The sequence below is a fragment of the Phaenicophaeus curvirostris genome, chromosome 17, assembly GCF_032191515.1.
Source record: "Phaenicophaeus curvirostris isolate KB17595 chromosome 17, BPBGC_Pcur_1.0, whole genome shotgun sequence".
Taxonomy (NCBI): domain Eukaryota; kingdom Metazoa; phylum Chordata; class Aves; order Cuculiformes; family Cuculidae; genus Phaenicophaeus; species Phaenicophaeus curvirostris.
In genome coordinates, this window is record NC_091408.1 from 9,694,261 (window position 1) to 9,709,928 (window position 15,668).

Here is a 15,668-nt window from a genome sequence, read left to right on the forward strand (position 1 = left end):
TTTTAATTCATTGGAAAGGATCCCCCACATAGCAAACAGTAAAAATAAACACAATGTGTGTATCATTAGATTATTTACAAAATTCTATACGCAAGAATAATTTTTCCACTTGACCACACTTATGAAATGCTCTTAATTATTGGTGGCAAGGGATGAGAAGGAAAAAGCCTGACTCAGATTGCATGACTGACAACTAGAAGAAAGGCTTTTGGTCAGTTGAGCAAATATGATCTGGAGTCACTGACACAAAAATGTGAAATGTCCCAGGGAGAAGAGTTACTCTTCAAAATAAAGTCATACTTGGAATTGTGGGAAAAGCAAAAGGTAGATGATGGATCTTGAGATACATTCTAAAAGCCTACTGAGTGTTCCTGCAGTGTCAGCCTATTGCAGTTAGAAGACACAACCTATTCTGACACAAAACATATATAGAATGGTGCATCTGGAAGTACAGGCGTAAACACTGCCCACTGAGAGCGTGCTGCTGACAAAGCTCCCAGTGAACTCCCCCATAACGCGCAGCTTCCAGCCAGTTCTCACAACTCATGTCACAAAGTGATTGATCCCACCAAATACTGGTAAGAGAGATCCATTCTCCACACAATAGCTGTTCTCTGGGTTGTCTTAAGGATTCAGGCAACACATGAAAGTGCCCGAGCATCTCTGCTACCTCAAAGGGACGTGATTTTGTCTTTCAAAATATTGAATTGATTCTTTAAATCAGCATACAAGAGAGGAGAAGGATTTATGAGGAAGTCAAACTCAGCAGCAGGCCCTTTCAGTTCCTAATTCAATATCAAAGTGAGCTCAACAGCACCCACGTGGTAAGCCTTACAGCAGAAATTACTCATCAGAGCGAACAGCAGTCATTATACATTTGTACAGGAGCTCCTGCTTCCTTTCACTGGCACAAGGAAGTGAAAAACACCCCACTGAAGGAGTTTTGAGCAATAAGTCAAACAATAGATGTGGTGAAGAGAACATACAGAAACCTCTATAGCACAGCAAGAGAGATCACTGATATCCCAACCCTCCCTGCAAGGGCGACACCACCAGGGCAGTGATGCGTGCTTATTTGCTTGAACAATCAATCATTTAGGGAACAGTTATAAAGCCATCATCTCAGTAACAGCTAGCGAGGTTTGCTGTGCACACACATTAAGTGTAGTAAGAGAGTTTCAGTCCTTGCCTCTGCCTCTACAGCTCACTTAATGGTCCCATTATAAAACAACCTCCCATTGTAAAAGAACCCTCTGTCTGCTTGTAGCAGAATGAGATTCTGTCATCGCCGTGCATCAGCTGCACGGAGACCTTCAGAGCAAGACACTGGAGGAGAGACCCACAAGGACAGAATATTCCCTCCAGACATTGCTGAAACCTGAAACAGATGAGGGCTGTGGTATTTCTTGTCTGTTGTTACCAGGTTAACCTTCCACCTGTAGGCCTCACTGCTTCCATTTGCCCAACCTGCGATGCACTGGAAATGAAATTACTTTGACAGCTACAAAAGGTCAGTTGTAGAAACAACATATTTGGTTTAGCTCAGTATCTTACCTACAGCATCTGCTACTCGCTGCTATATTTGTGCACCCACAAAGCTAAAATCAGATTCCTCGTTGCAGCAGAATGCTGACGATACCTAGGAGCAAGATGCTAAGCCCAGGAGCCCACATCTTACCACGGTTTTTGTGAAACGGGATCCTCCAGCTGCAAGAACAGAATCTGGAGATGATACAAAACTCCTGGGAATGCATTCAGGACATCTGAGAGGGAAGGCAAGCTGAAGATGACCTTCCAAGTGCCATCTGCAGGGAAATGGAACCTTATAGTAGAGCTGTGAATTGTACATTCAGGCATTAACATACAACAAACTCTGTTACTGGCAATCACTCATCAACCTTTCCATTACAGAAAACCCGACCTCCGCTCTGTCTGCAAGACCTTGCAGAACACTCATGTCAAGATTTACTGGGTTTTATTGCGCTTCATGAAAGCACAGTGATGTTTGAGGGCATCAGCCTCCCTTCTTCTTATCAACACAAGAATGTGCCAGGGAGAGGCAGTCCTTGCAAGAATTGAGATCTGTTGGTAACTGGCTGTTACTTGAAATACACGGTTGACTTTTCAGTATTGGTATTCCCCCTCCCTCCCCCCAGCAATAAATGTAAACTATTTGGCACATCCCCAAAATAACAATGTCTTATCTCAATCAAACATGACATATCACTATGATAAACTTAGACATTTTCTGTTATTCTTACACACTTACAATTATAAGAATACTTGCACGCATTTCAGAAGAGAGGAATCTTTGTAAAGTTACATGGATTTTATGACTGTATTGGGAAAGGTTAATAACTTCCCAAATGGAAAAGCCATCAGCAACTCAGGCTTGCAGTGCCAAACGTGCAGGGCTTTGCACCGCGATGCAGATGCCTTTCCCACAGAAACATGCTTGTATATTAAAAAGGAAAAAAACCCCACGATCTACAGTCCAGGGTCCTTACAGGACTTTGTGCTACAACTCCAGCACATGGCAATGAATCAAACGTTTTCAGCTATACTGGCTTAAAGGGCATTCAAATTACCCTCATTACCAATGACCTTCTACCAACACAGAGAGCTGACCTGAGCTAGGGCTGAATAATCCCCTGCCACAGAAAGCTGCTGTTGCAAAACCAAAGAATATTTGAGATAACTGATATAACAAAAAGATAACCAATGGCACGTGTATTCTTTCCAGGCATGGTTTATTGAAAACACACCAAATTGTTATCCTACACACCTGGTTTCTAACAAGCATTCTACTTGTCTGCATTATGGAAAGATCCTATAATAATAATAATACATTCTGTCACGGTAACATTTGTTCTATGAAAAGCATAATCCACATTTGTTTCCTCTCCATACTTGGAAAATCCAAACCATTCTAAGTGTTTCAGTTTATAGTACAGTGTAAATACAATGCAAAATCCCACCAGTCTAAACTACAGAGAGAATGTTGAGCAGTATTACAGAAAACACATTGTTGATTTTTTTTTTTTATTCTCCTACCATGAAAATTTTAAGGCACATGATAGTTACAAACACATTAGCTACTAATTACCAGTAAGCTTCTTAGTCTAGTTATTTTGTTTTTCTGAACAGTAAGAACCAAATTGGCAGGCCTTGTAGTATCTGCGCCACCCTCCTTCTCACCTTGAACTTCAGGACATCCTACCCCGATGTAAAACTTAAGACAGAAAAAAAAAGGTTCATACTATCTTCCCCTTAAATGCACTAGATTAGTTACTGCACCAATAAATCAGAGCATTTTTTCTGTCAAAGATAAGGAAACGCCCGATTTTAGGGGCATCAAAACAAAGAAAGAACTATGCCTATAGGAACACCTTCAAAAACCGCAAGAGCACAACTCCACCGCGCAGCACAACGGTGCTGGCTGAAGTTACCGGCGTGCTGTAATTCTCACTAAGAGGACAGTCGGACAGCAGCAGAGGCTGCAGCTGCTCCAACGTGTCCACCTGCCTTCTGAGGCTTTGCTTACTTGAAGGGTTTAACGTGTGCACCGCTCACAGGTAGCCGAGCCGATATGCTCAGCTTTAAGGCAAGTAACAGAAAGTAACTCACCACCTTCGATCTCATGGAACTGCTCTAGGAGTGAAAACCGCTTTGCCTAGCGTAAGCCTTGTGTGTTAGAAAGCACCACGGAAAACTGCTCCCTCAGAACTCACTCGCCTGCTGTAACAAACCCACTACAACTCTGCTTTCTTGACGTCCCTTACAGCTTGTAGTCCCCAGCTCAGTCCATTCTGTGATATCTCAGCAACAGAGACCAGAGCGGCTTTCCCGATACAGGCACATTCAGAAATGAGTGTGTCCAAGTGCACAACAGCAGAACTGGGACATGCAGCTGTTTCACTCAGAAGACACAGAAAATCAGGACCTGTGGCTGCCCAAGCTGTTCTCCGGGGAACAGTTCAAGCTGACAACACATCTAGTTATCTTACTCTTATGGCTAAACTGCTACTTTACTTCAAGACAGAAACAAAATGTCCTAAATAGCCTTGCTTTTCCACTCTCCTCCTCAGATTCTGCAGACTGATCCACCTGGGAAGCTGTAAGCACAACAGCTCACACACTCACCCAAGCTTGAGGCTTCTCCAGAGGAGAAAACACTGGTGTTTCTACAGCTTCCTAAAGACGCCTGCAAGATGTGCAAGCCACCTCCCTGGGAAGAAAATTCTGCAGTGATCACATGCCATCAGATGTCTCCCTCTCCCTTGTGTTAGCTCAGTCCTCCATGAGCCATTAGATTTCCTTCCCCTCTCGAGCAGGAGTCTTGCAACACCACCACTTCCTTCCACAACCATCCCTCCCACTAAAACTTCTGCAGGTAGAAATCTCTTCTACCCCAGCCCTTTGCAGGCAGATTCCCTCCAGTTTTCACTGTGGAGCCAACAGGAAAAGAGGAGGTCACGTTCCCGAGCCCTAAAAAGCACTGCCTGCCTTTTAGCAGGAGCCTCTAGACCCGACTGCAGCTTTAGTCACACACACTGCCGCTTTCCCTTCTTTACATACAGTCCCTGCTGCCAAACACAACAATTACGGGTTCATCTACCCCATCCCAGAACAGCTCAAACAGCCGGTCACACCTGCACCAACGAGGGGAGAGGCGAGGGCTGGGCACACATCCCCCCAGCCAGCTCGTGGCCACAGAGAAAAGGACATTAAATCACCAGACTGGGTTTAAAGTGTCTTGTTTTGGACTTGAGCTGGTGGGCTGATAACGCAAGGTCATCATCTTACACATAAGTAACCCCCCCCATCCATCTTCCTTCCTCAATATCCAAACAGTTTGCTGAGAAGGAAAAAAAAAACCACAGTAATATAAATGATGGGTTATTGCTACATACTTGGGGATTCATCATTGCTGTAAGGCATAGGGTAAGATGTGTGATTCCCAGGGATGTCTTGGCCCACAGGCTTTGTATTTGACTCCTTAATATCCCACCCTTTGCTTTTCTGTAGCAATAAACCACGTTGTCAGCTCACAGCTACCCTGGCTGCCACGCACGCCCTCCCCCAGGAGAAGAGGGTTTGCTGCAGTGCCCTGGGCAGACCCTGCCCTCCAACCCAACGGGGGGGCCTGCCCATGCCAGAACGTGTGAAAAGGATTTCTGGGGAAGCAGGAAAGACCCTGAATTGGCTTCTCAATTACTCCTCGGTGGTTTTAGCGCACAAGTGACAGAACAAAGCAGATTCCAATCCAGATTTTGAGTGTCCCTGTAGGCCCCCCCCAAGAGCCACGGGATATCTGGGACAGGAGGTCATGGCCATAACTGGCCCCTAGTCACTTCACTTCCCCCCTTCCTGCAGCCTTCTCCTGTAACCTCTTGCTGGCTTTGAAGTATCTGTACGATAACTAAATCACAAAGTCTTAGCAGAGACTCCTTTCAACAGTCAGGTCTTTATTTTAAGTGAACGTTTGCTCAGACTCCTTTGGTAAATATATGGTTTGAAGTAGATCAGGGACAGACTGACAGCACGGCCCTTCTCTCACACTGTTCTAATCAGCTACAAAGCAGGTTCCATTGCTAATTACTGAACGTTTTTAAAAAAATCCTTTCATATACAAAAAGAATACACCAAGTACATAACCAAAAGTGATATAAAACTCTTCTGTGTAGCTTGGTTAAAAGGGTCTCCGCGTATTGGCAGAACAAGTATGAAAAGAGCACCATTGATATAATTAATATACAGTCAAACTATGTAACTGGTTTCATCGCCACGTTTTATGTCTACACAGAGAGAGACACCGCCCCGACACAAATGCAGATAAATCACAGATATATCTTTGCTTCCCTTGACACGCTGAGCATCTTTGGCCCAATAGGACTCTCATGCAGGTGGAAAAAAAAATAAAAATCTTCGCTATCTTAAATTGCTCCAAGCAACTTCACCTTCCCCAGGATCCAGAAGTGACCAGTGCAATGTACATGGAAGATGAGGGTCAAAAAGGGAGAGTGCGAATGAGCATACGTTTCATCCAAATCACTGACAGCTTCTGGCATCAGTTTTTTTTCCCTGAATCAACAAATGCTTCCCTCTCCTGCAAACTACTTTACACAGCTTTGTTAACCTATCCTCTGCACAACAATATATATATATAGATATATAGATTTTTATTTATTTATATATATGTATCCATGACAAATTTTTAATATACTCAAGAAGATACAAAGCTCTTGGTACTTGCTTTTTTTTAAAAATTTTTTAAATTTTTTTTACAAAAATTGTAGATGTTTACTATTACAGTAATATTTTGGGGGAGGTGAGGTTGTTGGATATTTCCCCTCTTTAATTACAAAGCAAACGGCAGGCACTGAAAACCGCAAATGATGTTTTTGATAGATTAAAAAATGTGCTTTCCAGTCACACCGTTTTTAGGAGCTGGTTTAAAAGAAATGTGGCAATCAAAGAACAGTGGCAACCAAATAAAATCAGCAAAAGTCCTCTGATGTGAGACCTTTGCTTCCTATTCTCATCTGCTGCCCTCCCTTGACCAATGCCTGGAGAAAATCAGTGAAGTCATTTAGTTCATGGTGTTACCAAATGCAATAAACACAAAGTACCTTCTCCTGAGGTAAAACTCCCCCCTCACACAAAGCAGGTCTTGGCGTCTTCGAGGAGAACCGTTGCACATGGGTGATTTTCACACCAAATCAAAGGTGTAATTTCAAACACAAACCAAAGAAACACAGAAACCACGATGACGATTTAACAAACGCCAAACCACTTCTCCATTTGTGGCATTTTTCATCAAGATCTGTAGCCCAAAGCAAACATGGATCCAACAGTGATAAATCTACCATCAAATATACGTGACAGACCCATCTAAAATGTATAGGGTGTTCAAAATGAGACATCCTATGAAAAAGCTCCTATTTTCTTCCCACGTGTTAACAGCTATGGCAAAAGAAATGGTTAATCGTCATCAGTGCAACACTGGCACATTTAAGATGTTAAAGCTTCTTATTGCAATCTTTGAGAACAAGAAAAGAACAAGCCAGCCAACGCCATTTCTCAGCGTAGATTTCTGAACCAGGGACACCGAAACCTTCAATAAACGGCTTTTCAATATGTGGAAATAAAAACAGAGCCATTACAGCATCCAAAAGGCAGAAGTATTGTACACCAGATTATAATGATAATATAGCACTGTGATTGATATAGCTTACTCTAAAAGCAGATTATACAGCTCGCATCTAGTTTGTCATCCGCTCTCCAGTTCATTTGACCAGCGTTTAAATAGTTTTTGTTCTGCATTTTCGCCCTTTGTTGAAATCCAATAAACCCACTCAACATTCCTGCACTTTCTGTGGAAACAATGATGAAAACCTAAACATTTTTTGAAAAGCCTTTAGAAATGTTAGATTTGCAGTTCAAAAGAAATCCCCCAAAACAAAAAAACCCAAAACAATGAGCCCCAAACCAGAAAAGTGCTATTATCTTCACAGCTACACCTACGATATTATTTCCAATATTCCACAGTTTCTCTTTCCCTTGTGAAGCTGTCTCCTTGCTGTCTTCACTTCTCACGCTCGGCACCATCCACACTCAAGGGTCACCTAAGAATCCAGCCAGCTAGAAGGAAGCTTGGGTTCTCCTCCCTCGCTTACTTTCTTCTTGCAGGACTGGGAAGGAGGGGGAGGCGGTGGCTGTTCCTGGTGGGAATGTAACGGAGTTAAAAAGCAAATTGTTTCGCTGTAAGGCAGGTGCCCCGGGGTCAGCAACGGCAGTCAGTGTGTGTTCTCCCCACATCCTCCTGGAATCTGCAGCCCGGTCAGTGATGCAGCGCCCTCCAAATCGGAATGGCAGTGGTGACTGATGAGATCCTCCATGTCGATTCAATGTTTGTTTCTCCCCCTCAATTAAAAAAAATGCGGTTGGACTCTAGCCCTGCAAAATAAAGTCACAGCTCATTAATACCAGCAAGGATCACAACCCTGGTGATCTCCATCACCCAATGGCAGGACAGAGACTGGAAACGCCAGAATATCCCAAATAGGTGGGTTCCTTGGAGGGTACGACTGAGAGAAAATGAGCAGAGTTCATTTTTCATAGTCCATACCCTACGTAAGCCTTCACTGCTCAGAGGGAGAAGCACAGAGGCACTACTCGCACCCACTGCCTCTGCCCTTGGGCAGTCACGCAGGGCTGGCCCCTGGGGGAAACCCTCAGAGCTGGGGTCTGCATGGGGCTTCTGAGGAGAAGCTGGCACTGCTGAGCGACTGCTCTGGGGAGAGGCTTCCAGCTCCGGAACAGAAACTATCGATAACCACTTTGCCCTTGTACTACACCCCTAGAAGGAGGTTTAGAAAAAAAAATAAAATCCCACCCCCACCACCAAAATCCTATAGGAGTTTCCTTGCCCACTTATTTACAAGCAAAATTAGGGGGGACATTTCTCCCTGTTCTGGGATTTGGCCCTTTAAAGGCCTATTGTCCGCTCTGGTGGGAAAGCTGCCCGGTGCCTTCACAACAGTCACTAAGATTTTCCTTCGGTCACAGCCGGGGCACAAACCCCACTGCTCCAAACAGCTACATCCGACAGAGCCCCAGGAGGTACAGCCGGGTGGGGGTGTCCAGCACGACAGGAGGAGGCAGATTAGCAGTGCCAGGATGGAAGAAAGGCCAGTAATGTTACTAAGGAACCTGGCACGTGGCACAGGCAGAGAACTGGAGAGCGACAAAAAGGCACCTTTCTTTAGCTAAAGAAAAAAAAATGAATTGGGAGGTGTCAGTCAATGTTTAATGGGGAACCAAAATCATCTCTCCTTGGAAAGTAACTTGTGCAAGGGCAGCAGCTTTCCTGCAGATGGGCAGGGCTGTATAATTCATGGGAACCTCAGGGGACACCCAGAGACAGTCAAAGATACGCTTTTCCTTAACTCTCAAGCTAATCCTTACAATGAGCCGAGGGGGAAAAAAAATGGTTGGAAGCAGGAACACACTGTTCAAATCTGTTCCCATGGCCTAACAGCAGGAATCTTTCACATTTCAGCTGACAGCCAATCATTCACAATATTAATTTTCTGCCTGGTTATTTGACAGGTAATTTTTTAATCAAACAGTGGTGTTTGACTGCAGTTCATTAAAAATACTCTGAACAATATAAACACCACTTTTTTTTTTTTTTTAAACACATTTTCATTTGTCTAAAGGACCCAGTTAGCAGTTAGCCTCGACGAGATTCCACAGCGATACAGATCATGCACGAGACAAGTTAATCACTAGCACCAATTACCATCAAAAGGACCTACCATGCATGCAAGTTAGACCCAAGAGTCAACAGGTTGGGGTTTAATGTCACGGGCATCCACCAGATTCACCGAAGCCCTGTTACTCCTGTTAATGTTTTTCCTATTTGTGTCATTCTGCAGCACAGGGTGAGGAGTTAAAGGCAAAACAGAGCGGATTAATCAAACAAAACCACCAAACAAGTCAGCTTAAAGGAACACAAGGGAAAATTAGTGGCAGAGAAAGAAACAAGATCAGCAAAGGCACAACACTGACAAAAGCATCTGCAACTGCCGCAAGGCTGCACTTCCCTGCCCTCATTCACAATTCTTGGCCACTCCTGAGCCTCAGAGCCCTCCCTGGTTATCAAACAGCTCACAAGCCAGAAGATCCCACCGATACATTCCTGTCTCACAGGATCAGAAGGATGAGCAGCAGCTACTCAGCTCTGCCCAGCTGAGGGCCAGGCAGCCCATACCTTCAGCGTGTACAAGAGTCAGAGCTCAGGTTACCCTCTGTCCTTACAGCCAAGAGACAGCACAGACTATGGGGGACGTCATCCAGGTGAAATGTTTTTTCTCATAAAAGCAAAGCAGCTACTCATGAACTGGTTGTGCTTCACTTCAGACGTACATGGGAGTTTGGGCTGCTTGATGTGATTTTGAGGGTTGTATCAGACCACGTTAACTAATGTTGAATGGCAAGACCAACAAATACTCATTAATTCACCTGCCTTAGCCTGTCCTCCTAAGAAAGACATTTTCTGTCAAGCTCCTATTGATCAACATTCTTATGTCACTTAGTGCATCGATTCCACCACATCCCTGGCAAGACATATTAGAACTGTGATGAGGGGACTAGAAAGTATATTCCGTTGATGCTCGTTCCAGCAGGGCCATCTCCTGCCACACTGGCACAGGGAGGCACACTGCATGACTTGAACAGTCAGCTCTGTTCTATCAGTTCCAGAAACAACTGAAGGAGGACAACCTCCTCTACTGGGCAGCCTTCACCAGGGAGCAACCATAGCCAGAACTGCAAATTGAAGGGAGTGATCTGAATTTAGGAGAAGTCCGGCTGGGCTGAAGCCATTCCCTCCAGGATGTAATTCCATGGAAAGGGGGTGCAGCAGGAAAAGCATGACCAGGCAAGTCAATATAAGCACGCCGGTGCAGCTGGCCATATTCCTAATTCATGGTCTATGAAAATATTTTTCCTCTAAATCACATATTTATTTCCCATGTTCAATACTAGTGGGCTTTCCCTTCAATTGACTGAAATGCAGTTGTTTCCACTGAATGTGAATCACCTGGATTTTCTGGTATTATCAGCAATGGGCTGAAAATTATTAAATACAGCCTTCTGCAGACTAACAACACTGTTTTCTACCACTGACTCTTGTTTCACTGAATCCTCCTCTTCCTCCTCAAAATTACTTTCCCAGGTAAAGACACAAGCTTGTTTTGAGGCCAGGGAGAACCAATGGCCACAGTATTAAGCAACTTCCAAAAAGGTCACTGAAAAGGTGCAGTGATGCAACAGAAATTATAGAATCTACAGAGCCACATTTGCACATAACCCACAATACAGAAAGCTTCTGGACGTAAGGTATTTTGTTTCAAATTATGAACTTGCCTATATTTGGTTTTAGAAGGCACACAGATAACTATACAAGCCTTGCCTCTCTCTCCATCCCCTTGCCCTGTGCCCACAGTTCAGCACCAGGACAGAAAACGAGTGTTGGGAAAACGAATACTGTTCACCCTGCTGCTGCACACGGACACACAAGCTCACACCTACTTCTCACGGTGAAAACAATAAAGCAGCATGACGGTTTGATGGGACTATTCTCGGAATGAAGTCTGAGCACACATACACTTGAGGGTTAGGGGAGTGCTGCCTGGACTAGGGTGACAGAACAAACACCTTCTATTTTTACAGCCTCATCCATTTACAAGAATACAGTGACTGCCTGCATTTGCTCCTGTGCTGCTAAGCAGCATTTTGTTGTTATTTCTAGTTAGCCAAGTGCTAAGCTCCAAAATGGTGCCTTTATCTAAAAAACAAAAGCCCTTTACAGCCCCCTGGTGAGTAACTACCCAACGTTTCTTGCTGAGTACACCAGGCTTCCTTTCTTTTAAAGGCAATAACTGGCATTCAGCAGTAAGAGGAAGCTCACTTTTAAAGGTTCTTTCTCTGAGGCATCCCCTGTGTTATCGCTGGTCTTGTATTTGCGCTCCTTCTCCCGATGATCGATGGTGGAGTACCCATCTGAGGAGAAATAAGGTGACAGTCAGGCATAAAGCACAAATTAGAGCAAAACCAGAGCTGATGCTGGCAAAATTCTTCAGCAAAGAAATAGAAAACAAACCATCACAACTGAAAGACGCTGGTGGCCTGCTTTCAACATACGCTCCAACTACGAAATTTCATTTTTATCAGCTTAAAAGAAAACAGAAAAGCTCTGGTTTTGTATCACTGCCAGATGCTGGCACTCATTAGCCAGCAGCAGTGTTTTCATCCCAGCCTGCTGCAGTTTTTAGCATGCCCAAGGAAAGCAGCAAGTCGTCATCTCACACCCTGTGGCTAATGAGCTCCAAATTCAGCCCAAATCTTGCGTTCCTTACTTAGCAGCCTGATTAATTGGCTGTGTTCACTCCCTGAATGCTCTGCAGCATGTTCCCACTCTTCCTGAGCCTGACTACTAGCAGGACACGTCCTTTTCAGAGCACTGTGAAAAAGGGCCTGTCGAGCTGGAAGAAATCTTGCTGCAAGCCCTGCTGTGCTCAGACCCGTTTGTATTACAAAGCAGCACCTGTTGGTGCTTTTTCTCCTGACAACTAAAACAATATGAAAGTGTGATGAACACAAGGAAGAAAAGTGTGAGAGGGCTTTATAAAGAAATGATTCTAATTATTTCAGAACCTTTGCTTTGAATCACTGTCAGCCAATGAAAATCTTATTTTCCTGATGCATCAAATTCCCCTCATTATCAGTGATAAATAGATCCTCTCCTGCTTGGCTTTGGCAGCACTAAAATATGGGGTAAATGACACTCAAAATTATAGCTCCCTGTAGGCTTTTGTTTTCCACGTAGTTGATGGATCATTGACGTTTTCATGTCCTGACAAACTGGGTTCTTAGAATGCTACAAAGAAGTTCTACATGAGCTGCCAAAATGTTCCTGCCTTGGTTTATTACGTGCCTAGAGCAGGTCAAGAAGAAAAAGCAAGTCCTGTTTTTTGTGGGGTTCCCATGGCTCAGAGGCACCGTTTGCCCCCATAGGAAATGCACACACAGCTGGAGCAACTTGTACCAAATGGCCAGTGCTGGCCACAACCAGGTTAGTTTAGGAAAAGCTGTAGTTTTCCTGTGTGTCTCACGAATCCAAATGCACACAGACCTGCAACAAGCACCTGAAATAGATATTTATGACATCATGGGCAGTAACAGATTATTTCACCATGCCAGCTAAAAATAACTATAGAACATTCGAGTTAGACATGTAGTACACGTATCTTAAAGCATGAAAATAATTGCTACACAGAGCTTTACTTTCAATTATTTGTTGACAATGAAGATGCCTAATGTTCTTGGCTATTCCTTTCGAACAAAAAAGAAAAAACGTAAAGCCTGCCAGCTGCACTCAGCTAACCAGCCAGCACTTGTGGAGGAATGTATGACTGCTAATGTTTGCAAATGACAGGTATGAATACTACTAGTAAGTCATATCCTAACCTAAAGATTGATCATTTATTCAGGAGTATGTAGTCCCCATTGGTGTGCAGTTAAATGATGGACACATGCTGGCTCCAAAAAAACCAACAAAAAAATAATCGAACTCAACAACTAAGCGGTAGCTTTTTACAATCTAATATTAATTATAGTGATGTGTCAGACCCCTGCATTTCTGTAGTGCCATCATCATGGGGGATCCACAAACATTTCTCAAATGAATGGTCAAGATCCAAAGGAAACCTGTACGATCGCCCCAGAAAGCAACAGCTACGAAGCGAAGCACAGCAGCTCTGACCCTTCCCAGGGTGCAAGGTCAGAAGTAAAGACTGTAGTTAAAAAAAAATTTAAAAGCACAACAGGAAGATCAAGCTTTTGCACACTGTCAGTAATCGAACAACAAGGAATGGTCAAGACTTTGTTTTTCATATCTAAGTTTCAAGACATTTTGCCATTCGTACTGTCAGCCCAGTACTGTGCAGTCTGTGCTAACGGTGCCGCACGCGGCAGCACTAATGGATTACATGTTTCTAAAAACCACACACTGTGCTATGTCTCTGTCAAGATAAGCAGCACCAGTGACAGGAAGCTCACGATTTGAGCTAATAAAATAAGAAATATCTTGAGGGAGGCTGCATGGGATAAGTAACACCTCAGTGCTCAAGGACGACAGCTCTCCAAAGAGATGAGAAACTACTGCTTCTCTCATGTTTTGGATTCATCCTAAAAGGTGCTCAGAATTAACTCTGTTTCTGTTTCATCAAGAAGACCCACAAAGATTTTACTGCTTAAAGGTACAAGTGTATTATTCCGAGTTAATACAATTCAATGTATAGACAAAAGTGACATTGGTCAACAGAGGCATGTCCCATTCTTGGCTCATTTATTCTTCTCTCTCAACTCTTTACCTGTTGCTTTCTCTGTTTCACTGAATATCTCCCATTCACTCTGCAACAACATTTCCACGTCATCACAGACTACAAATGCCTGCTGAGCCTCAGTCCATCTGTGCCCTCACACAGCTCTCAGCTTGAAAAAAAATCAAACCTCCAGGCACATCAAAAAGGAAGAGAGAAAGGAAAAGTTATGCCTGAAGATGGGCATACAGGACAGGGGCATCCGAACTGTGTCTCTGGTCTGAACAATCCTCAGCTCTCAGATGCTCATGTGTGACTGACTGTAGGTTAACTGAGGCACATATACAGTTTTAGAGAACATGCACATGTGGCACACGGCCTGGAGATCACCATTCTGCTGCTCCTGCAGACACGTCACAGTCAAAGCCACCCTCGTGTCGCACCATGACAATAAGCATTGATGATCTTCCGATTACTCAGTGCAGAGCCACTTGTCTGGAGCTGATGAAGTCTGACAGACCTGAGCTATCTCTGCACTGGGTCATCTAGTACATCCCACGGTAACTCATAATTCACATTCTCTTCCATCTTCCAGGACATCCAGGCCCTCCCACTGCTCCAGACAAAAGGAATCTGACTGGTCCAGTACTGCCAGCTGATGGGGAATGTATCTTTCTGCCTCTCTAGCCACACTCATAGTGAATTAATCTTCTTTACAGAGAAGGATGACCCCCACAGCATTAGCAGACCAGCTGAGATACCAGTAGTAATTTTCTTTTTGCAGTCTTGAAAAAGAGTCAACATGGGGTAACGATAAAGGGCCCAGGCACCAAGACAGCTGAGCCCTGATAAAAACACGTAAAAGATAAGTGGCAGACAGGTGGTGATGTTCTGGAACAAGTGGCCTTGTACACTGCAGGGGAGCAGGACAACGCTCTCGGCTGGGTAGACCTGCCTGAAGGGATGGCTACCTCTAACATTTGAGCGGGGCACAGAAATCCACTGAATTCCACACTGCCATGCTCTAAGGTGTTTGAGGAAATTACAGTTCAGTAGCAAAGTGATACATCAGGAAGATAATCATGTAATCCTGATGAATCTGAATTGAGTGAAATGGACAACACAAAGCTGGAGACAGATGAGAGTTCTCTAAAAGACAGTGAATGTAAATTAGAAAGTTGTTAGAGCAAGTGAAATCAAAGAGAGGAAGGTGAGGAAGAAAACACAACTGAAATCAGGGCACAGGATGTTCTGCGATAAAAGGAAATAAGATAAGCTGGGATGCTGAACAACTTCCTCTGGTACTCTGTCATGCACTTTCTCTGCAGACATAAATGATACCAGTGTCTTCTGGAGGCTCAGGTGTGGACTATATGAGGACACAACCAAACTGCTTACTGGAGGTACAAAGAGGGCTGCACATGGATGTTCTGTTCCTTAGATCTGCCAGTTCACTCCAGAGTGGAAGAACAACAAAACTCCATAAAACGGCAGCCCACAATGAAGTCAGAATCAGAAAATACAGCCTAGAGCAGCTCCCCATGCAAGTACGCCCATAAGACAAAAACCATACGGCGCTTGGGAGAGTCTGAAGGGAAGAGATGAAGCACGAAGTTGTTGTTTCAGTTCCTTGGAATTAAGGCTAGCAAACTGGATAAATTAATTCAGCTCCTCCTCAGGTGACCTTTGAGACAGCACAGATTTACAGTTATATTGGAGTTAAAAAGCATTCAGGAGCTGGGGGCAGGAAAACTTGACAGACATCATCTTCTAATA

The 15,668-nt window shown here is 44.0% G+C and overlaps 1 protein-coding gene across 10 annotated transcripts in view; it reads right to left on the reverse strand.

Annotated features, from left to right (window-relative positions):
* Positions 1-4,329: 4,329 nt before the first annotated feature.
* The window catches only part of ARVCF (ARVCF delta catenin family member), a 258,529-nt gene continuing 247,190 nt past the window's right edge, over positions 4,330-15,668 (reverse strand). For 9 of the 10 annotated variants that reach the window (XM_069871075.1, XM_069871076.1, XM_069871071.1 and 6 more), the window contains 3 exons: positions 11,480-11,571; positions 9,324-9,437; positions 4,330-7,959 (listed from right to left, as the gene is read on the reverse strand). In XM_069871075.1, the coding sequence (XP_069727176.1) occupies positions 9,336-9,437; positions 11,480-11,571 (194 nt within the window). In that variant the 3' untranslated portion in view covers positions 4,330-7,959; positions 9,324-9,335. The remainder of the gene's footprint in view (positions 7,960-9,323; positions 9,438-11,479; positions 11,572-15,668) is intronic. The other variant, XM_069871077.1, reaches the window with a different exon arrangement.